A 20,016-nucleotide genomic window follows, 5' to 3' on the forward strand; every position below is an offset into this window, starting at 1 on the left:
CTTTATATTACAGATTAAATACGGAACGTTTCTATTTGTTTAAATATTATTGTTTTACACGAAGCTGTATATTTCATTGTCAACACTAGCGGTACCGTGTATCACACTAAAACTGTGTATACCAAAATTTACGTACTTGTGCTCAGGACACCATTTTGACTACATGTAACGCTACACGTTGTATATCTGTATATGTCTCAAAGTTAGCTGTGCCTTGGGCGTATCTAAATCTTCATCTAATATGCTACTATCTGTAGACAGAGCTAAGCTAATACTACGTACATTACAAGGAAATTGTCGTCATTAAACTATTAGTATTCGAATAATCCCTATGCCAATACTACTGTTTACTTAATATCGAGCTATACGATGATATCTATCCCTTGTGCATGTCAAAACGATGTTACATTCCGTTCATTTGTACAAATTGCAGTCCACTGATCCATATTTAGTAAGAGAGGCACTATAAATATTCTTTCCGCAAATGTTTTCATAGATTAATCTATTCGCAGTAAACAAGTTTTACAGAATAAGTTTTTTTCTGTTATTATCATGAAAAACACCGTTTCCAAAAAGAAATCAAAGATAATAATATTTTACACGGTTGTATAAATCTGAATTCTAAACAATGCACTAATTTGCACACGCTATTTAATTCCAAATTATGCATTTAGGCATCGTGATTTATTACTAAACATTGTATTCCACAGAATAAGTTAGTCAACGTTTAACAATTCAATTTTGCTACAATGGAAATCAAATGATACATGGATTAATAATATTGTATATCAGGGTATTGAAAACGGAGAATACGATACCATAGCAATTAATCTATTCAGAATAATACGATCTATCTGAATTACTGAGGAATACGTAGAAATTTCGATGTAATCAATATCAAACTACATAGTTCAAATAATTTTTTAGAAACGAATACAGGCATCGCCACAAAAATCTGCATAAACTTTCGTATAGAAGATCATAAATCATCGCGCTTCTCGTGTTTCTACGGTGCCTAGCATCCTGACGCAAGACTTCTGGCTTTATATTGTGAAACTGCACTTTGTATTATGTATTACATAAGTCGAGTATGCTCGATAAGACTCTCCTTTCACGTATATATGCGTGATTACATTGCATCTGGCTGTTCTCTCTGCATGGAACTCTAAGTGATGTAATTCGTAATTTTGTTGCTCGCGTGTCTTCTTTCTACATTGTAGAACCTGGCGATCGTTTTCCTCGAATTTGAAAAAAGAACATTTAATTACCTCGATGTTCTGAAGTCACGCGAACTAAAGAGCCAGATGTAATGTAATAAAACTTAAAAGCAAATAACTTACACCTCTTTCCTGTTGCTGTTCCTACTTGAAACCCTGGAAAGTCAAACTCTACGAAGCAAAATGTACAGAAATTTGACGTTATAAAATTGAGGAAAACACGCCAAACTAAAAAGTATTAAAAGTATTGAAATTGATTTTTATGAAAGAGGTAGTGAAAAATATGCTGTGAAAAAGCACCGATTTATAAAATCACCTGGTAGAAAATTAAGTTTATCAGTTTTACCTCTGAAAGCCACTTAAAACAATAACAGTTCATACTTCGTAAATTAGTATTATGTAAAGTTAACGTTCGAAATAAATGTGTGTTTCGTGCAAATTGCGATATCATCGAAACCAAGAATAAATTTTTACTTCTTTCGGAAAGGTATTAAAACGAACGAGCTTGCACGCCGGCAAAAGTTCCATTCAAACGATGCTTAAAGACCAAAGTACAAGTTTCCTGGAATCGCACTTTAAATATAGTTAAACGATTCTTTTCAATTTTCTTTGGAATAAAGGGAACAAAGTTTCCTCGTTGCAAGTCCTATGGTTGTTTATTGTCCAATAGTAATAAGCCTCTCCGTAATACTTTCATAAAACCAGTTTATTCATCCAACACTTGTCCCTTTATGTCTGTAAAAGTAGCATTACATTTAAACTTGAGCAATTTAACATTAATACGTTTTCTCGTTTGGTAAATGCAGTGAATAATAGTCATGTCAGTAAGTACACTTCACGTTATGTTATCAAAAATCTTAAACATTTTAATTCGTTTCGAGTCTATAGAAACGATAAAGCCAAATATTTATTATAAGTGAAAAACAAAACGACCTGTCGCTGTACGGTTTGTCATTGGATACGTAGGTGGTTGGTGTGCTGTTACGACTAGCAATGAACAGATTCCGGATAATATTCCTCTCGTACGAAGATTTAAAAACTTTTTCTCAATTTCCGCTGCTCGAAAATACGCGAAAGAAAGTAATCCTGCTCGACGTAGCAAACTAAAACAGTGTCGTGCCATATCGAGGAGCAAGTCTGCTCCAAAAATTCTCTCGATTCTAAAGAAAAAGCAACCGCTAAACGACTCCTGCAAGGTGAGGCAGTTCAATGAGACAGAATAAGAACGCGACGCAACGAAAATAAAAAAGCGGATTGTACATCTTTTTTTCACATTTTTCCTACTTTACACAAAATATGTACGTACATAATAAATTTGTTAATTACCGCGTCACTCTACTTAAGTTATTTACAATATAAAATAAAAGTAGTTTTAATAAAAACACTACATATTGAACTATGTGTTGTACGTACAGTTCGGAAAATTATTGTGCATAGATTCCGAATATGCTTATTTGCTTTCGTAAGACAATTTCACTCCCCCAAGAGAAAGCAATAAAACGTACAGCAAATTGCAAGTAGAGTTGTTATAAATTCTGTCGCTTTTTGCATGGTCTGCATTATTTCCCCTTGTTCAGCTTCCATTTTGGCGCTCTTACAACTGCCTACAGCTTCAAAACAGCTTATAGTAGTTAAAGTGTAAGCGCTTTAAGCACGCGAGAGTCCAAACTGTACATACCGTAAGGTGAGAGAATCAAACACAATTCAACTGTCGTATTTTGGAAGAACTATCCACTTTTAGGAAACATATTTATTTTTTACGTTATTAAATCTATTTACTAACGTTCCTATATTATCTTATAAGATTTAAAACACCTAATGGTTCGTTTAATACATTATAGAATTTTGTTTGTGACCTATATACGCTCATTACGATAGTCAACGTGCTACAGAGAGAAAATGATCTTAATCTCATGTCATATTCAACATCTTATCGCAGAGCGTTGATCGCTAACTCTGCAAATTCGAAACTGAAGTACGATTACAAACTGCATCCGATATGATCTTACGAGTCTGCTCAGCCAGTGATATATTTTGTCTTCGCGGAGAAAACTGGGTTAATATCCTCGGAAGAAACGTCCGTAGGTAAAGCAATTTCTATGAAAATTCTTATATCTCGTATTCGATGAGAACGTTCGACAGAAATTTACTGGAAATATCAAACAGACAGATTATATCAGCATCAGCGCTAATGCCCTAAGACCGATCGAGCCCTGCCGCTTAAACGCTAATATCTAGGAAACTTTCATAATTCACCGACAAATAATCATTACGAAACTGACGCTGATAATATGTCGAACAAATATGGCATTAACGCGTAGAACGATATATACGATGTGCAATAATTTTATTAGGCGCGGACACTGTCAACGAGAGGTATCGACGGCCATGTTGCGCGAAACGTGCGACGCGCGAATAAAGCACGGACGACCCAGTCGACGTGGCCGGAATCTTGTTTGTCTGTGTCGGCAGAGAAAATTACGTACGAGCGGTGTTTGAGCTCTTGTATTTGTGAGGTTGTCAGCTACTTTCGATTGCGTGTGTCCTACAGTGCCTTCTGCGGCGCGAATACCGTTCGAAGAGGACTGATCCGGGCCAGGATAAATAACGAGGATATAGCGGTCGATTACATAGGAAAAATTGTAAGCACGCCGAGCACTTTACGATTCAATTCGCCGTGGTAAATCACGCGTGAACGAGAATCGATTTAATGTTCCCAATGCGCGTGCACGTGATGCGAACAATGCGCTACCCCGAAATACACGATGATGAATGAGCTTTACCCACCGGCGCACCGAAAGTTGATTATCGTCTAAAGATCCGGCGATTTGTATGCCCGCGCTTACGTTTATACGGTAGGTTCGCCGGCTTTTAGATCTTCGTAAATAAATATTAATAAAGGCTCCTGGGAACGATGGTATACTAACAGCATTTTTCAGTAAATAGAATCACGTCGCGTTAGCTAGCAAGCATTCTGTCGTTATTGTTGACTGACCTACCAGTTCCTGGAACTAGCTTTGTATCTGGAATAAACAAACTAACCGAGGTTTCTTATTTACGATGGGGACTGACATTCGACTATCTAGAAATCACTAAAATACGAGACAAAATTTGTGAAATTCCTAATTTCTAAAGGTCTTTTGCGAAAAATTCGTTTTCTGAGTTTACGATACAAACACGTATATTGTTGGAAAGTACAAAAAGTCTCTGAGTTTATTGATACAACACAAAAGCTAAACACTGATTAAGGTTGCGTCCATATCGAAAGTGACAGATGTTCGTACCTCACTCATAGTTTAGATTTTCTATAACTTTTCTTTATATTGGTTAATTGCACCAATTTTTGAGTTTATAAATTATATATCTGTTCCTCTATTCGCTGTTATATCGAGGGTCTTCGTGTTATCACGGACAAATCCTCTTCGCTTGTATCCACAATAATTTATAACAAGCAACACGGATTCACACTTTGACAATCTGTTAACAACCTAGCTTTGCATCTACATACCGACTACGCTTGACAATGGTCTCGAAATTGATGTCGTCTACACCGACTTTAGTAAAGCTTCTCACACAGCTTGACACGTTCCGTATTTTGAAAGTCTCGAATATGGCAAATCTGCATCGAAAAATAAATCCGCACGTGTCCAAGCGTTTTTACTATTGGGCATTACTATAAAAAATATGAGTCTACGTCTCGGTTCCCAAGGCTTTTAAAGCAATTTTTAATTTCAATACACAAAATAACAATTTAAATTGTAACATAAATAACTTCAATTGCAAGTACAAACATATTCTAATTATAAGAATTCTATTCGAATGCTATTTACCGATTGCCTTCAAAAGGAAAAATCGTCATGAATAATGATAGAGATTATATAATAGTTTCAATATAATTCTGTACTTTGTTAATAAATAAATAGAGTGCTGAATGTAAGCAAACTTATTTACGATGCAACCACAAATTCTGCGAATATTTTAACGTGAAATAAATGCGTTGACAGCTACTTTGAGCGTATTTAAATTAGTAATCCGTTACAGATATTCAGCGGCAACAATAAAGCGAACGAAACACGTAAAATAGACCGATAGTAAGTTACTGCTTCGTAGGAGGAAATGCAAACGGTATTTCGAACGCACGCGTTCCGCGTGAAATTTCGTTGTAGCCACTTGAGCAGCCGCGTTCCTGTGATTGCACAATTACGAGCAGTGATTATTTGCTTTACCACAGTGTGTCACTGCTGCCTCGAACATTGTATTTTCCGTCCAATGGACGTACGACCGCAGTGACTTTTAATTATTCAATTAGCACACGTATTCCGTAAATTGCTACCGTGCACATCGCGATCTGGTTTAATTTCTAAACACTTTGGATAAACAGTCGTATTCGCTCCGTTGTTGTCTTACTTTGCTATCAAAATTTATATCAACGCTGCGGGTTCTTCCCATTATTAATACTAGTGTCCTCTCGGCTTTAATAAAGCAGTGCTCGACGACATTGGGAAACACAGGGACGCAGATTTATCGAATGAAACGTCTAGTTTTAGAATTTAAGATTGCTTCGTTCCCTTCTAAAGTGCTTCATAAGCTGTTGAAGTGAGACGTCTGAGTCCGCGAGCAACCGCATTATGCACGAGTATGGAGACGCGAAGGTGAATGATGCGTCCTAATGCACGTCCCACATTCGCGAACATGAAGTTGTTAAAGCGTTTAAATTAGCTGTAACTATCTGTTACGGTTTATAAAGTTATTGCTCTATGGATTTGAATGATGCACGAAACATGCAAGTCCAAGTAGTTAGCACTCTAGATACTAGGTCGTTAACAGCGTGACATTCGTGAGAATATTCCGTCCGAGGATTAACGATACGCGTGCTGTTCCGCTATGAAATTTCAATCCTATTCGCAAAAAATTGCATCAAACGAAAATTAAACTTTCCATCAAATCTTTTAAGAAACACGAGAATTAAGCTTTCAACGTTGATCTGACAATCAGATAATATCGACCATAATTAAACTAAACTTAAATAAACAGTATTATCGCCAGTTGACCATATCCACAATAAAATTTAATAGAAGTTTAGTGACAACATTAAGCGGGTCGCTACATTTATTTCTGAAAATAAGTTCAATCCGTATCAGTTGTTTGCCCGATGGCTTTGCAGTAATCCACTGTTTACAGCCACATTCTGTAAAAGTTTGCTCGTCAGATACGCGTTGCTTTCGTACCGTTCTGCAGGGAACTTTTTCGCGAGGTTTTAATTTCCGACACGAATTTATCTCGAGGTATTTTCGTTGTAACGTGTTAAAAACTAAAATGACGCACGTGCATGTCGTGCAAAACTTCATTTCAGCGTTAAAAGTGGAACGTTCTCGAATTTTTACATTCCACTTTAAAGCTCTCTGCACGCACTTCAACTCTGCGGTCACGTATTAATACGGAGAGCCGTGAGATTGACCTGGCGCATACAGACACAACTACCGAACCAGCGAACATTTCGATTCAATTCTTAGGTTCTCAAACCACGCGGTGAACGTTACGCAAACTTCCACAGAAAGTAGACGGTGCATGCGAATGCCTCCCGAGAAACCAATAGAGGTTCTTACTTTGATGCCTGAGGCGAATTCGAAGGATAATTGAACGAGTTCGAGTACGTTTTGCGAATTTTTGAGTATGCTCCTACCACGTACCTTGACCGACCGCAATCCCTTCGATAACCAGCAGAAAACCAGCGAGTATCAGTACAGCGAGCCAGCGACACAGCATTTTTAACACGTCTTTCACTCGTTTCACTGTCGATCGTTTCCTGGTCGAATCGTTTCTGCTTCCCTCAGCGCGCACAACAGCGAGTCAAAATCGACGATATATCCGGGTTGAATCGACTTTAAAATCGATGCTTCGATTGATTTTCCGCCCTTCTGGTTTCCCTTGAACCTTTCACACGCTACCCTTGGCACACACTCTACGTCCAGTATTATGCAACTTGCTCCAGTTATCGTATCCACGAATCCAGACACTGTGTCAGATATCCACTAAAATATGTGAATCCACGGTCTAATGAAAGTCATCGATCATCCTTGCTTTCACTGTCGTGGACACCGTAGCTGGCAATAGCGAGTGGATTTCACCACGGAACGAAACCTGTCCACGTTGTCCAGGGTATACTTCCTCGATGTATATCCAAGTTCTCCGTCGTTAAAGAACGATGCTCCTCGGAACGATCCACCGACAAAGTCACGTAGCAACGCACCATGGAGATCCAGAGTCCCGGAAATAAATCGCGTGTCAAGAGTCTTGCAGGCGGATGTCCGCACGGTGTCCAGATACACTCGTAGGACACTCGCAGATGTATGCATTAATGTCAACGCACCAACTGTCACGCGGAACGCTCAAACGCGTCGTTGAACCTGTGCGGCGACGAAACCGACCCCTAATCCCGCGGAACCGTGCTGAAAGCCACGCTCCGAGCGTTGCTCGATCTCGCGCGAATCACTCGCGATCATCGTCACGATTTCCACGCAACTGTCGCCGGCTAATTGCATCTTTCGACTCGTTTCTCTGTTCTAATTTGTCGCGAGGACCGGTACCAAGACATTCGCTCGACGAACGCGAGACAATGGATTTGCGGTTCGCGAATGATCGGTCCGCGACCGCGACCGATCCGCGAAAAAACGCACGAGGGCACGCGATACTGAGGCGTCTTCGTCGTCCTCGTCGTCGGCGTCCCACGCGACGACGTTGAACGCACATGGACTAGCCGCGTACACACGGATGGGATGCCGCTCGGCGTCGCGGCGCGAAGTGATTCTGCGGGACTATTCCTAGGACGCGCATGCGCCCACCATTTACTGCGAAACCAGACGCGGACGTATTACGCGCAGACCACTTCTACTTCACGCGTTCAAGGGGCGACTGCTTCGATGCAGCGGTGCAGGAATGCACGTCGGGGCTGCTTGTCGTCGGGTCAGCTGCTACAGAGCCCTCCGCCGCGATAGAATCTTTGAGGGTATCGTTGCAGAGGATTCGGTCTTTGAAAAAGATCTCGGGAATTCTTGCTCCGAGTGCATGGGATCGGAAAATAATTATACCGGGCTTGTCAGGAATCGGAACTTACTATGCACTTGTACGCCACTGGACGTATTTATTGCATCGGTCGAATGCTACTGGAAATGTGTCAAACACGAAGTTCTACGATTTTGTTAACATTCATCTAAGATTAGAAATCGAATCCTTGATAACACCTTTGGATAACCGTGCGAATCGAATGTTTAAGATCCTCCCTTAAAGAAGGAGTTGTCAAATTGCACAAGCAACTTGATACTCCACAATTTGTTGGGTATATTATTACAAAGTGTAATCATTTCCAAAAAATAAAAATCAGGCTTGGATTAAAACAACGTGGTAACTCAAACAAGGGAAATGTGGATTATGCAAAAATATTTCTCTTACTCGTTAGTCGTTTAAAAGGCAGCTAAAATCTCTGATCCAACACGATTCGCAATTTCTATACACTGACGTTTAATTTTCTCTTTATTAAAAAAGTTAATAAACGGGTCCATACGAACTTCTTGATGGAAAGAAGAATTGAATAGAATAAAACTTTATTTGATATGTGAATACGTATAGAAGCAGTTCTCGCTTTATGAGTTTCCATTTTACGAATTCTTGACTTGGTATAATAGAATTTTTAAATGGGGACAGTTAATTCTCAGGAACAACATATACGTTTATTAGATTGCACCTATGGAATACGAGTTCCTGTTCTACTTTACAAAAAATAGATTGGGTTAAATTAACTCGTGAAAGCAAGAACTATCTGTACGAGTTAAAAAAGAGTATCGTATCAAATAGGGGCATAACTGTATACATATGAGTTCACATAACTAAACACCTCTGAAATCCTAGATATCCTAATTAAAAATGAAACACATCTTAATGCACCTGTTCAATATAACGAATTTCGATCGAAATAATTCAAACCTTAGCCAGCCGTTATGCTTGACAGAAGAAATATACTAGTACCGAATGTTATAAAATAATATCGGAGCGTTGGACGTAATGTACGTTTGAGAAGTCAAATATCGATTATCGAAATCGCTTTTGCTCGGTAATACATTCTCGACGAGTTATACGATTAACTGCAATCAATGGTAAGCGGCAAGTCAGAAATTTATGCTCCCTCGGCTCTAAAGAAAAATATGAAAAGCGTCTAGGAAGAAGCTACGGAATCCACGAGCATTGTGCACGAATCCAACATAAATTATCCCCCACGTTCGTCGTAAATGTACAGACTGCATAAAGCTTTCGTTATCGCGGCTTTTACGTTACATCCGCAGCACGTTGCATTTAAGAACGGCACAAGACGCACGCTAATCTTCACGTTCCTCTTCTTAACCATAGGATTTTAAAGAAAGTGCTACGCCATATTATCGTCCAGTATGCCAGCCAGGTTTCCTCCTTGACTTAGGAGGAAAGCCCTGTTGAAAAAACTTCTCCTGGTTACTACGTTTCAATCCCTTTTGAACGCTTGAATTAGGCCTTTCTCCGGGTTTCTTCTTGAACGTTGTGCCACAGAAACAGTAATAAATTTTCTCGGAACGCGTGTTACGTAGATACCGTTGAACGTTGCATTCAGACTGTGCTTTTCAATTCGCATCCCAACGATTCCGACTGGTATTTGTGATTCATACGAACGCGCGAAATTTTCAAAGGTTTCGTTAACGAGTTTTAGTAGTTCCAGTTGGCGTTTTGAAAATTGCCCGCGTTTTAATAACGCACGCTACGCTTTGAGGACATTAACACCATCCACCGTATACATAGGGAACGTGGGCGTCGCTGCATAGTTGGCAACGGATTTCGCGCCTATAAATTTCTGTAAACAGGAACCGATTACGCTTCGCTATCAATGTGTTGGAGTTTGGCAACACTAGCTGACTCTTGTGAGAGTTCAATAATTCGTAGACCAGGCGCAAACAATTATGGCTGGCAGCAAGGCTCGTTGCAAGAAATATCATTTGTACCTGGAACTTCGTATCAGTTATCGGCGCTGTCGCGGTCGTAAATATTAGTTTGAGAGATTTAGAATCATTCCAAGTAACAGCTACAAATAGCGATAGCTGCGCGGTTCAGTATTTAAAAATGGCTCTCGCCAAGAACAAAACGATGACGGAAAAAATGAATTTGAAGATCAGTTTGATTTATGATCAATATTCGCCTTAGTAACTTTTAGTTCGAGAAACATATTTCGTTTCGCTCGACCAGTTGATAATGATGTCTCTGGTTAAAGGAATAGCCATCCGTAACTGTTGAATTAGTGGGTTCTGCCTTACGATTTGGATTATCTTACTCGTCCAGAAAGGTGCTCTCTTCATTTTTGTCTTCTTCTTTTAGCTGCTGTTCGAATAACGTCGAATCCCTTGAAATGGAATGCTCACTTTCTTTCAGGCACGTTATCAGCCTATCGCGCTGATTTTCCAAACGGCTTTAGAAGCTTCCGTGTACACGCTGGCCCGGCTTTTGCGAATCAACGTAAAAGGATAGGTACCAGCTTGTGCTTGGAAACACCTTTCACGTGGGATTGATCGAACGGATCTGGAGCAGAATGTTCTGCGTGTTACACGCCGGTACGAGCGAGCATACGTATGCCGCCTATGGTGGTCTTCGTTACTGTGCGTTGCTGGTACTCTCACGGTTTGTCGAAACGATCTCAGTATATGCTTGAACTAACGAGAGAAACTGATGTCGATTTGGTGATAACGGGATGCCGGATGGGACAAACCCATTCGGATAAGAAGATGAATTTGAGCAGGCATCGATGCTGCATCATTAGAAACATCAGTACTATAGGATTGGCGTCATTAGGTGCAAATGAATCGTACACGGAACTGCAGTTACGGTTTCAACCCTGATACGTGTCCTCTTTAGAGTCTTAATTTACTGAGTTTGCTATGAAGGAGGAAGGTGCACGTTGAACAGTCCTAGCTATACAAGAAAAACCCAAAAATAGACGAAGAAGTTGTTTTTTAAATTAAAAATCTTTTGAAATAATAAAATGAATTTCTTTGAGAGGTTGAGAGTAAAGTTTTTTCAGAGATATCGTAGATAAATTCAATCGATAAGTTCTAGGGAAAACTTGGCTATATTCAAGTAAGTGAATCTAGGTTCGTGTCGAAGGTAACGAGACGAGGAGAATCGTCCATGTAAGTTGCCGCTGTGAAGGGTTATCAAATGGTTTGCCGCCTTTTCCTCCTTCGGTGATTTTCTTCGGCCCATTGGCAAGAAAGGACTTGCAAACGATTGTCAGCAAGGCAATTGAGCTTAAACAACGAGGACGTAGAGAACGTGCATTGGAATTAGAGGGTTTAAAGGGAAAATCGAGTGAAAGTCCTATCTTCCGTCATGGTTGGAAACGATGACCAAGGCTTTTCTTGGGGAACAAGAGCGACGAACTTGGTCTCTTCGTATTTTTAACTCAAGAATTAAAATTCTTCTAGGGCTCACGGATTCTTTAAATAAGCATTCAAGCATCTTCTAAAATCTCTAAGATTGGCATCGATGAAATAGTATTCTGAATATCCTTATGGTGATGAGAATTTTTCAATGTTTGCTGGACTGTTTAAAATACAATTTTATCGATTTCAAACATCCATGTTGATACTGTCTTCATGAATACATAGTTTTCTTATGTGCTCTCTTAAGTCACAGACTTTTTTTCCTCCAAATCGATCCAATCCATAGACTGAAGAAGCTTGAGAAATGGTGTACGCCAGTCCTTAATATATTCAATGCAGGCGTCATAAAAATCTACTGCATAACTTTTCAACTTTTCGACTTTTGTATGGCCTTCTCTTTCTAATTCTTCGAACTGATTTCTAGAACTGAAAAACTTTTCTGACTTCCTGTAATTTAACTTCTACAACGATTTCTTTACTTCGTTCCTCGTTTCAATTACGGTTATTTCTTGCTTTCCAACACATTTTATCGTTCAGAAAAGATTTTTAACTGGCTGGCAAAGAAACGTAAGAGTGCAATTGCAAGTGGATTTTCAGGAATCCGTGGCAGTCAGCACAGCATTATGTATCACATGTGCAGAACAACCAATACAAATTAAATTGTGTGTTTACCAATTATTTTTTCTATTTGTCCTATTTGCTGATGAAGGAATAACTCTTTCAAGGAGATCAACTTCTATAAAACTTCCAAATGATGAAAACGTAACACTTCTGAAGTTTTATTGCCTAAATTAATTAACTCCAATGCTCTCACCTTTGCATCCCTTTTTCTGCTTGCTAATATCTCACAACTAGAAGTACTAACTTTCTATTTAAGTAATTCGATAACAATGCAACAACATTGATGATAATTGCTTTGCACTTTGTTTGCAAATATTTTAATTTGTCGTTGGAAACTTTGTCGACGGTCCTTGTTATGCAATCCTTGGATTTAAAGCTGTGGATATTCGCCACTTTATGATAAACGGAGGTTGCTTCCTGTACTGACGCTAATAACTGGTTTTCCATTTCGCTGTGGATTTTCATGTCCAAGAAATTACTTATACCGTTGTTGGAGCTTTATTTTAAATAGCTCATTTATGAAAAAACTGAGACAAATTTGTTATACTCGAGATTACTTTAAAACGAACGTCATAAATACGACAAATAAATATACTCGTTTCAAAATAAACAAGTAAAATCCACCGTTTATACTTAAGCCTTTGCATGCTTAATTTATTCACCTAAATTCCACCGCAACGCGAATGCACGTATACTCTTTGTTGATGTTTCTGTATTTACAATGACTATTCTCGTACGGTATTTGCAATGCATGCCCCTAATAGTTTATCGATATTCAGTGAATTCGCGTGTTTTGTATTGTGGGACACGGTCGTTTCGCTAGCAGCTAAGAAATCGCGGTTTAAGATCCATCCCTTAGTTTCCTACAGCCTTGGTGTGAATGATATCGATTCTCTGCGGCGCTCGTACCTACAATGTAAACGGGCCATTACCCTTAGTACATCTTCCTTAACCTTCGGCGTATGTAATAATGGCTCGGTGACTGGCACAGTTCCTCTTGGCATGAGGTTTTCGTTCCCGCTGATTAATTGCTACGCCCCACACTGTAATTGGCACATTTTAATAGAACTAGAGACGTTTCAACGGCAATACGGTTTTCATCGACCCTCGTAATCTAACAAAGAGTTAACAGCTTTCGAACCGCCATCGAAATATAAAAATACTACACATATACGCGATATTTGTTTCAAGACACTCTGTATATCAGAGTCTTCAAATTGTCTTCAAATTGTATACTATCGAGAAGCTAGAAGAAGTATGTCCGAAATGGAAACACACACGTTTATAACCATATATGCAAGCATTTTCTACACGTATTTTTATCGCCTCAAGCACTTACAGGACTGCAGAATGTACAGATTTTCCATCCAATAAAATCTTCAGCCAAGAAAGTACATCGCTGTCAGTTTATATCCGCAAAATGTAGCGAGATATCAGTATTCGATAAGAACTTCATACGTATTTTCAGTAGTCATTATTTAAATGCCAAACCGTTTTAAATAGTATCTTTTAACCTTAATCGAATCGACAGGTGACTTTTGGTTACATTTATGTATTTATTTACTTATATTATACTATACCGAATTTTCTTTGAAATAGTTTTAAAAGGTTGCGAATCGTTTTAAACAGTTCAAAGTGATTGTAGTAACATCGAACATTTTCCAATTTTGCATAGTTGACAAAGCCGATCATAATGTAATTTCTGTTTAATCTCCTTCGCTCGTTCGAACCGAAAATAAAATTCCGACAATCGTAACATTCATGAAATATAAATGTGTTTACAATGCAGAAATGAAAATTAATGATGTGGAACAATAAACACATGATGTATTGCAGTTAACAGTAACAAGATTTTCGGACCCCCACCGTGAGTATACTGAAAAGTTTGATCGATCGTCCCTGCAAAGCAATACGTTATAGAAAATGAACAATTGCGTGATACTTCAAATAAGAACAAGCAGTACCGTGATTAATCAAACTCGTGTTGTATAAAAATCTGATATCCCTGGACACTTCGTTAGCTGCATTATTTCCATAATTAAATGCTTCACTTTGAAGTGAGAAAGTAATTTTATATTTTAATTACATTGCTCATTACCCTCCTAGAAATAGCTGTCAAAAATTAAATAAAAGCAACGCATTTAACGTAATTCAATGTAATTACGTATATTTTCTCTTAAGTTTCTAGGAATTCAATTGCATGCTACAAAAATATGAAACAGATAACGAAATTAATTCATTAATCTTTATATGAAATGAAAATTAATTAAAATTACTTAAATATTTCGAAATAAAGCCTCACTGGTTTCATTATTCTTAATAAAATAGACTATTTTCTGCTTACTACTTGAAATAATACTTTACCCAGCTCTGATTGCATAATTGAAAAGTAATTAAAAAGACAAATCAAAGCACATAGTTAACAACCAAATTATAGTAATCTTCATTTCTAAAGCTTCTGATTTATATTAAAGTAGACTTTCCACACTCTTGACAAAATGTCTGAAGTTATATTGTAACTGTTCTAAATGAGCAAACAAAGTTTTAAGGAAGTTAAATACCTTCGTTTAGAAGAAAATGTATTTCGTATACACCAACTAAACGGGAACAGAAATTTCTTTAAACAAGCTTCACAAAATAATACTCTAAATAATAAAGCACTTGAATTACTTCCGTTACTTTTATTTCGAAAATAATATAAACCGTGCTAATTTTCTTTCAAAGCCAAATAACTTATTTAGAAATATTATCTAATAGAAAAGGTTTTTATAAATATTTCTAGTAAATAATCTTAATCTTTAAACAGAAAAATATTACTATAGAAGACACAACATGTTACGTTTTACTTAACTAATTTGAAAAAAAACAAACTGCTTTGCATATCGTTGCATTATTTTAATAAACATTGCAGCTAATATCATCTTTACAACAGAAGTTTGAATACTTGTAAAATTAACCGTGAATGTCCGTCAAAATCGATACTAAAGATTGTTTCTATTACCCAAAAGGGGTCTCTATTAGTTCAATGGTGTCGAAAATATTGTTAGTAAAATCTATGTCAGTGATTTCAAGTGAAGTGGAAGAACCACACTTTAACCTGAAGTTATGGTAGAATCGATACGTATGCAAGATGAAATGTAAGTTATTATTAGTGAAATATTACAGCTCAAAGTTTCTCACGTTGGGGCTGTTCGATAATTTTGGAGAAATTATGGAAAATGTAGGTAACATCCAAGTATCATATATACTCAAGAGCGTGTAATAAATTCGATGCATCTCCCCGTACGAAATCAATTTTCCTGACCAAAAATTTATACTTGTCTCTGCAATTTCATCTTGCAGTAGATTTCAGTATTCCCGTCAATTGTTTGAAGGACGATCAGATTTGATACAAAGTAGTTCGAATCTATCAAAGACTCTCAAGGATGGGATCGTTTTCCAAGTTAATGAAACTTTTCCGGACGCTGAGAGTCTCTTTTAGAAATTTTCCATGCTCCGTATGGAATAAACGATTGAATGAAATTGAAACGTCCTTATTGAGTTTGTGAGTTCAACGAAATGTTCGTTTAGTCGAACACTTATAATCGCAGATTTAATTCCTCCCTGAACTCGCAGAGATAACTCACCGCGATTTCGAGAAACCCAATTCCGTAAGGTAAAGTTTCATCGAATTAAACTTTCTCTCGCGAAAGTTACCGCATAGACAATGAAGTCACCTGTGGTGGCTGCGAAAGAGAAATCTGCATGTATATCACTGAGACGCCCGTATTCAAATATCACTGACATACTAAGTATCAGTGAAATCTTTGTAATACTCTCTACCTGAAACTTCTTGATCAACGTTAATGAATATTACTTTTTAAGGAACAAGGAGACTAAAATATTACTTTATATGTAACCGTAAGCTAAACGTTTAATTTCTCCTTTAATTGCTTTCAACAAAATATATACTTAATAGTTTTTCAATACACTATTTCATAAAGATAGGAAAACTCCATATGAAATCTTCTCAGATTTAGTAACAATAATTATTTAATTCCCCTTTTATATTACTATCATATACAGGGTGTTCGGCCACCCCTGGCAAAAATTTTGATGGGAGATTCTAGAGGCCAAAATAAAACGAAAATCAAGAATATCAATTTCTTGATTGACTAAGTTAAAAAGATATTAAAAAATTAAATTAAAAAGTTTCACAACATTCTGGAAAAGATATTTTTAGTTGCAGAGGTCGATTACAATCATTTTTGGTGAATAGATATACCCCCGAAATCCTACCCACTTTCCAGAAAAAAATTCGAGTAAGTGCTGAAAGTTTTGGGTGAAAAAAAAATACTTTCGAATCGTCTTGGAAAAATTATTTTTAGTCGCAGGGGTCAATTGCAAGCATTTTTGGTAAATAGACATACCCTCGAAATCCTAACCATTTTCGAGAAAAAAATTCATTACCGAAAATTTTATGTCTGACCATACCATTGACATATTTCACTGGAATCTCAAGCGAATCTTTAAAACATCATAACTTCTGAACGGATTGGACGATTTTAATGTTTAAAAAAGCAAACTACGCGTATTTTGGTGGAGAATATGTACAAATCGCAAAAACATTCGAAAAATTGGTCCTTAACCCCACAAAATGAGAAAAACCCCATAAAACTGGTTCAATTTTCAAACGACCATAACTCTTACAATAGTGAATATATTTCAATGAAACTTTTTTCTGAAGTAGTGCTCATGGGTACTTACAAGAAAGTATAAGACAACTTTTCTGTAGGGCGTCAAACAAAATTACTAAAAATGAAAAAGGAATTTTTAAGAAAAATCGACAGGGGGTAGGTGCCTAAATTTTTCGACGAAAAAAAAAATTTTAAATCGTTCTGGAAAAATTATTTTCGGCAGTGGGGATCAATTACAATCATTCTTGGTGAATAGACATACCCCCGAAATCCTTTGCACTTTCGAAAAAAAAATTCAAGAAGATGGACAAATTTTTCGACAAAATTGAAAAATTTTAAATCGTTCTGGAAAAATTATTTTTGGTTGCGAGGGTCAATTGCAAGCATTTTTGGTCAATAGACATACCCCCGAAATCTTACTCAGTTTCGAGAAAAAAATTCCTTGCCGAAAATATAATTTCTGGCCAGAAATTATTCCCCGAAATTTCATGCGAATCTTTAAAACATCATAACTCCTGAACGGATTGGACAATTTTAATGTTTAAAAAAGCAAACTACGCGTATTTTGGTGGAGAATATGTACAAATCGCAAAAATATCCGAAAACTTGATCCTTGACCCCGCAAAATGAGAAAAACCCCATAAAAATGGTCCAATGTTCAAACAGCCATAACTCCTATAATAGTGAATATATTTCAATGAAACTTTTTTCTAAAGTAGAGCTTATGGGTACCTACAAAAAAGTATTAGACAACTTTTCTGTAGGGCGTCAAACAAAATTACTAAAAATGAAAAAGGAATTTTTAGAAAAATCGATAGGGGGTAGGTGCCTAAATTTTTCGAGGAAAAAAAAAATTTTTAATTAATTCTAAAAAAATTATTTTAGGTTGCGGGGGTCAATTACAATCATTTTTGGTGGATAGACATACCCCCGAAATCCTACTCAGTTTCGAGAAAAAAATTCCTTACCGAAAATATACTGTGTGGCCGGATAGTTTCTATAACTTTTTAACGAAGCCTCAATCAACAAATTACTATCATTGATTTTCGCTTTATTTTGGCCTCTAGAATCTCCCATTAAAATTTTTCCCAGGGGTGGCCGAACACTCTCTATAGAAAACCCATTTAGAAATATATGAAATGAATATATAGAAAAATTACTATTACGACGCATAATTTCACACAACTATCAGTTTCATTATATAACAGACACTAAATCCATTTTCCAGCAACCCTATCAGTATCGACGGTCGATTATGTATCAACATCAGATAACGTATTCGTAAGCCACGTTTCGTCTGTTAATAAATGAAATTTGCAACTACTTCGATAAATTTACGAATTTGTAAGTTAATTTCATTAGCTGTTCCTAACATAAATTTTCTCATTACGCCATAGTACCACAGAAGAAGTATACGAGTAAACATTACATCCAATGTATTTTTCGGTTCATTTCTATGGGGCTCCCCCATTATCTTTTGGTGCTGCTCGCGACATTACCAACAGGCAACAGAAAACGACCATAGCGCCTATTATGGTAGGAAATGATATTACCGGAATTTCTCTGTTTTTTTAACAAAATGAACACTGTACGTTTCAGAACTAGGCATCGATCGATTAATTTAATGTGAAAAATCAATCTATTAACGAATGTAATTGAAAATGTAGTAAACAGAAATAAGTCACAATTAATAAATTTACCTTGAACCTTACCCTAAAAAACAAACGCGAAAAAATAATCGCAACACTAAAGACAATCGCGATCAAGTTCATATTATTAGCAATTTGCAACGCGATTAGCATTTGTATTTCGCGACGCTACTGCAAACCGAAATTAATGTTTACACGCAACGCTACCCTGGAAAGTAAACACGAAAAATCGTTCGCGACACTAAATGAAATTATACGATTGCAAATTATTTGCAACTTTAACTAAAAAAAGAAACGCGAATATGTATATCGCAACTCTAGTAGCAAACCGTTATCAGTTCTTATTCGCGACACTACTCTGAAAGAAAACGCGAAAAACATTCATGGTTCGCAACTCTAGCAGTAATTATGATATATTGATATAAATCGCAACTCTATCCTAAAAGAAAACGCGGTTAATATTCATATTTCGCAACGCTAATAAAATCGCGTATTAAATAATGCGCAACGCTAATTTTACTAATGCGTAAAATTCTTCTTAGCAGTTCTTCTTGACGTTGGAGAAGGTACCATCTGAAAAGCTACAAATACTACCAAACTACAGGCGAATATAATGACACAGTAGTAACCAGGAATGACTATCCATCCTCATCAAAAGATGAAGATGAAGAGCCATTTGTTGCAGCCCATTCTTGAGACAATTTGTCAGGGCCTCTTCTTTCTTCGGACGGTCCTGTCCAAGCCTGAAACTTAATCCTATGAGCTCGAGATTCCGTGCAATACGCAGTCCTTCAACAATTCTGAGAATCGTTATCGAAACAGCTGCAGAAACTCGAGCTGGGCGAACGTTTCGGGGGGAGGGGGGCCTAGCCGCGACCGCGAGCGCGAAGAGCGACTTCCAAAGTCGCGGCGATTCCAAGGATCGAAAGTGAAACCAAAACAAACAGTGCAAGCTTGGATCGGTTAACGTTTCGACTCTTAAAATCGAACTACAGGAATAAATCTGCCACAGAAATAAAATCTGTAACAGCTCTATCCTGACCCTACCTACTTACAACTAACACACACACCAGAAAGTTAAGTTACCTGCCTACCTAACGTTATACTTAAAAAATTGCAAAACTCATTCTCGCAACAACCACTCCACGGTTCTCACGCATAATGTCCGGGCGCAAGAGCCTAAACTAGAGAGGATTCCCCGGGGTTCCTCCGACACCCGAACATTGTAACAACATTCATACTCTAAGGTACGTACCATTTACTGAAATCGGCTGGCAAAAACTAACGACCATTGCGTGTTTTTATTATATGTATATGTACAAGCATTTATACAGAATGTTTTAATGTTGTCTTTAATAAAATGTGTGTAAAATTGAGAAGTTAATCTATTAAGCATTTTATA

The 20,016-nt window shown here is 37.3% G+C and overlaps 1 protein-coding gene across 1 annotated transcript in view; it reads right to left on the minus strand.

Annotated features, from left to right (window-relative positions):
• Positions 1-8,019, minus strand: part of Dpr1 (defective proboscis extension response 1) — a 363,943-nt gene extending 355,924 nt beyond the window's left edge. The window contains exon 1 of the mRNA XM_076765000.1: positions 6,908-8,019. Within this exon, the coding sequence (XP_076621115.1) occupies positions 6,908-6,983 (76 nt within the window). The 5' untranslated portion in view covers positions 6,984-8,019. The remainder of the gene's footprint in view (positions 1-6,907) is intronic.
• Between the last annotated feature and the right edge of the window lie 11,997 nt (positions 8,020-20,016).

Source organism: Colletes latitarsis, chromosome 5 (genome assembly GCF_051014445.1).
Source record: "Colletes latitarsis isolate SP2378_abdomen chromosome 5, iyColLati1, whole genome shotgun sequence".
Taxonomy (NCBI): Eukaryota; Metazoa; Arthropoda; class Insecta; order Hymenoptera; family Colletidae; genus Colletes; species Colletes latitarsis.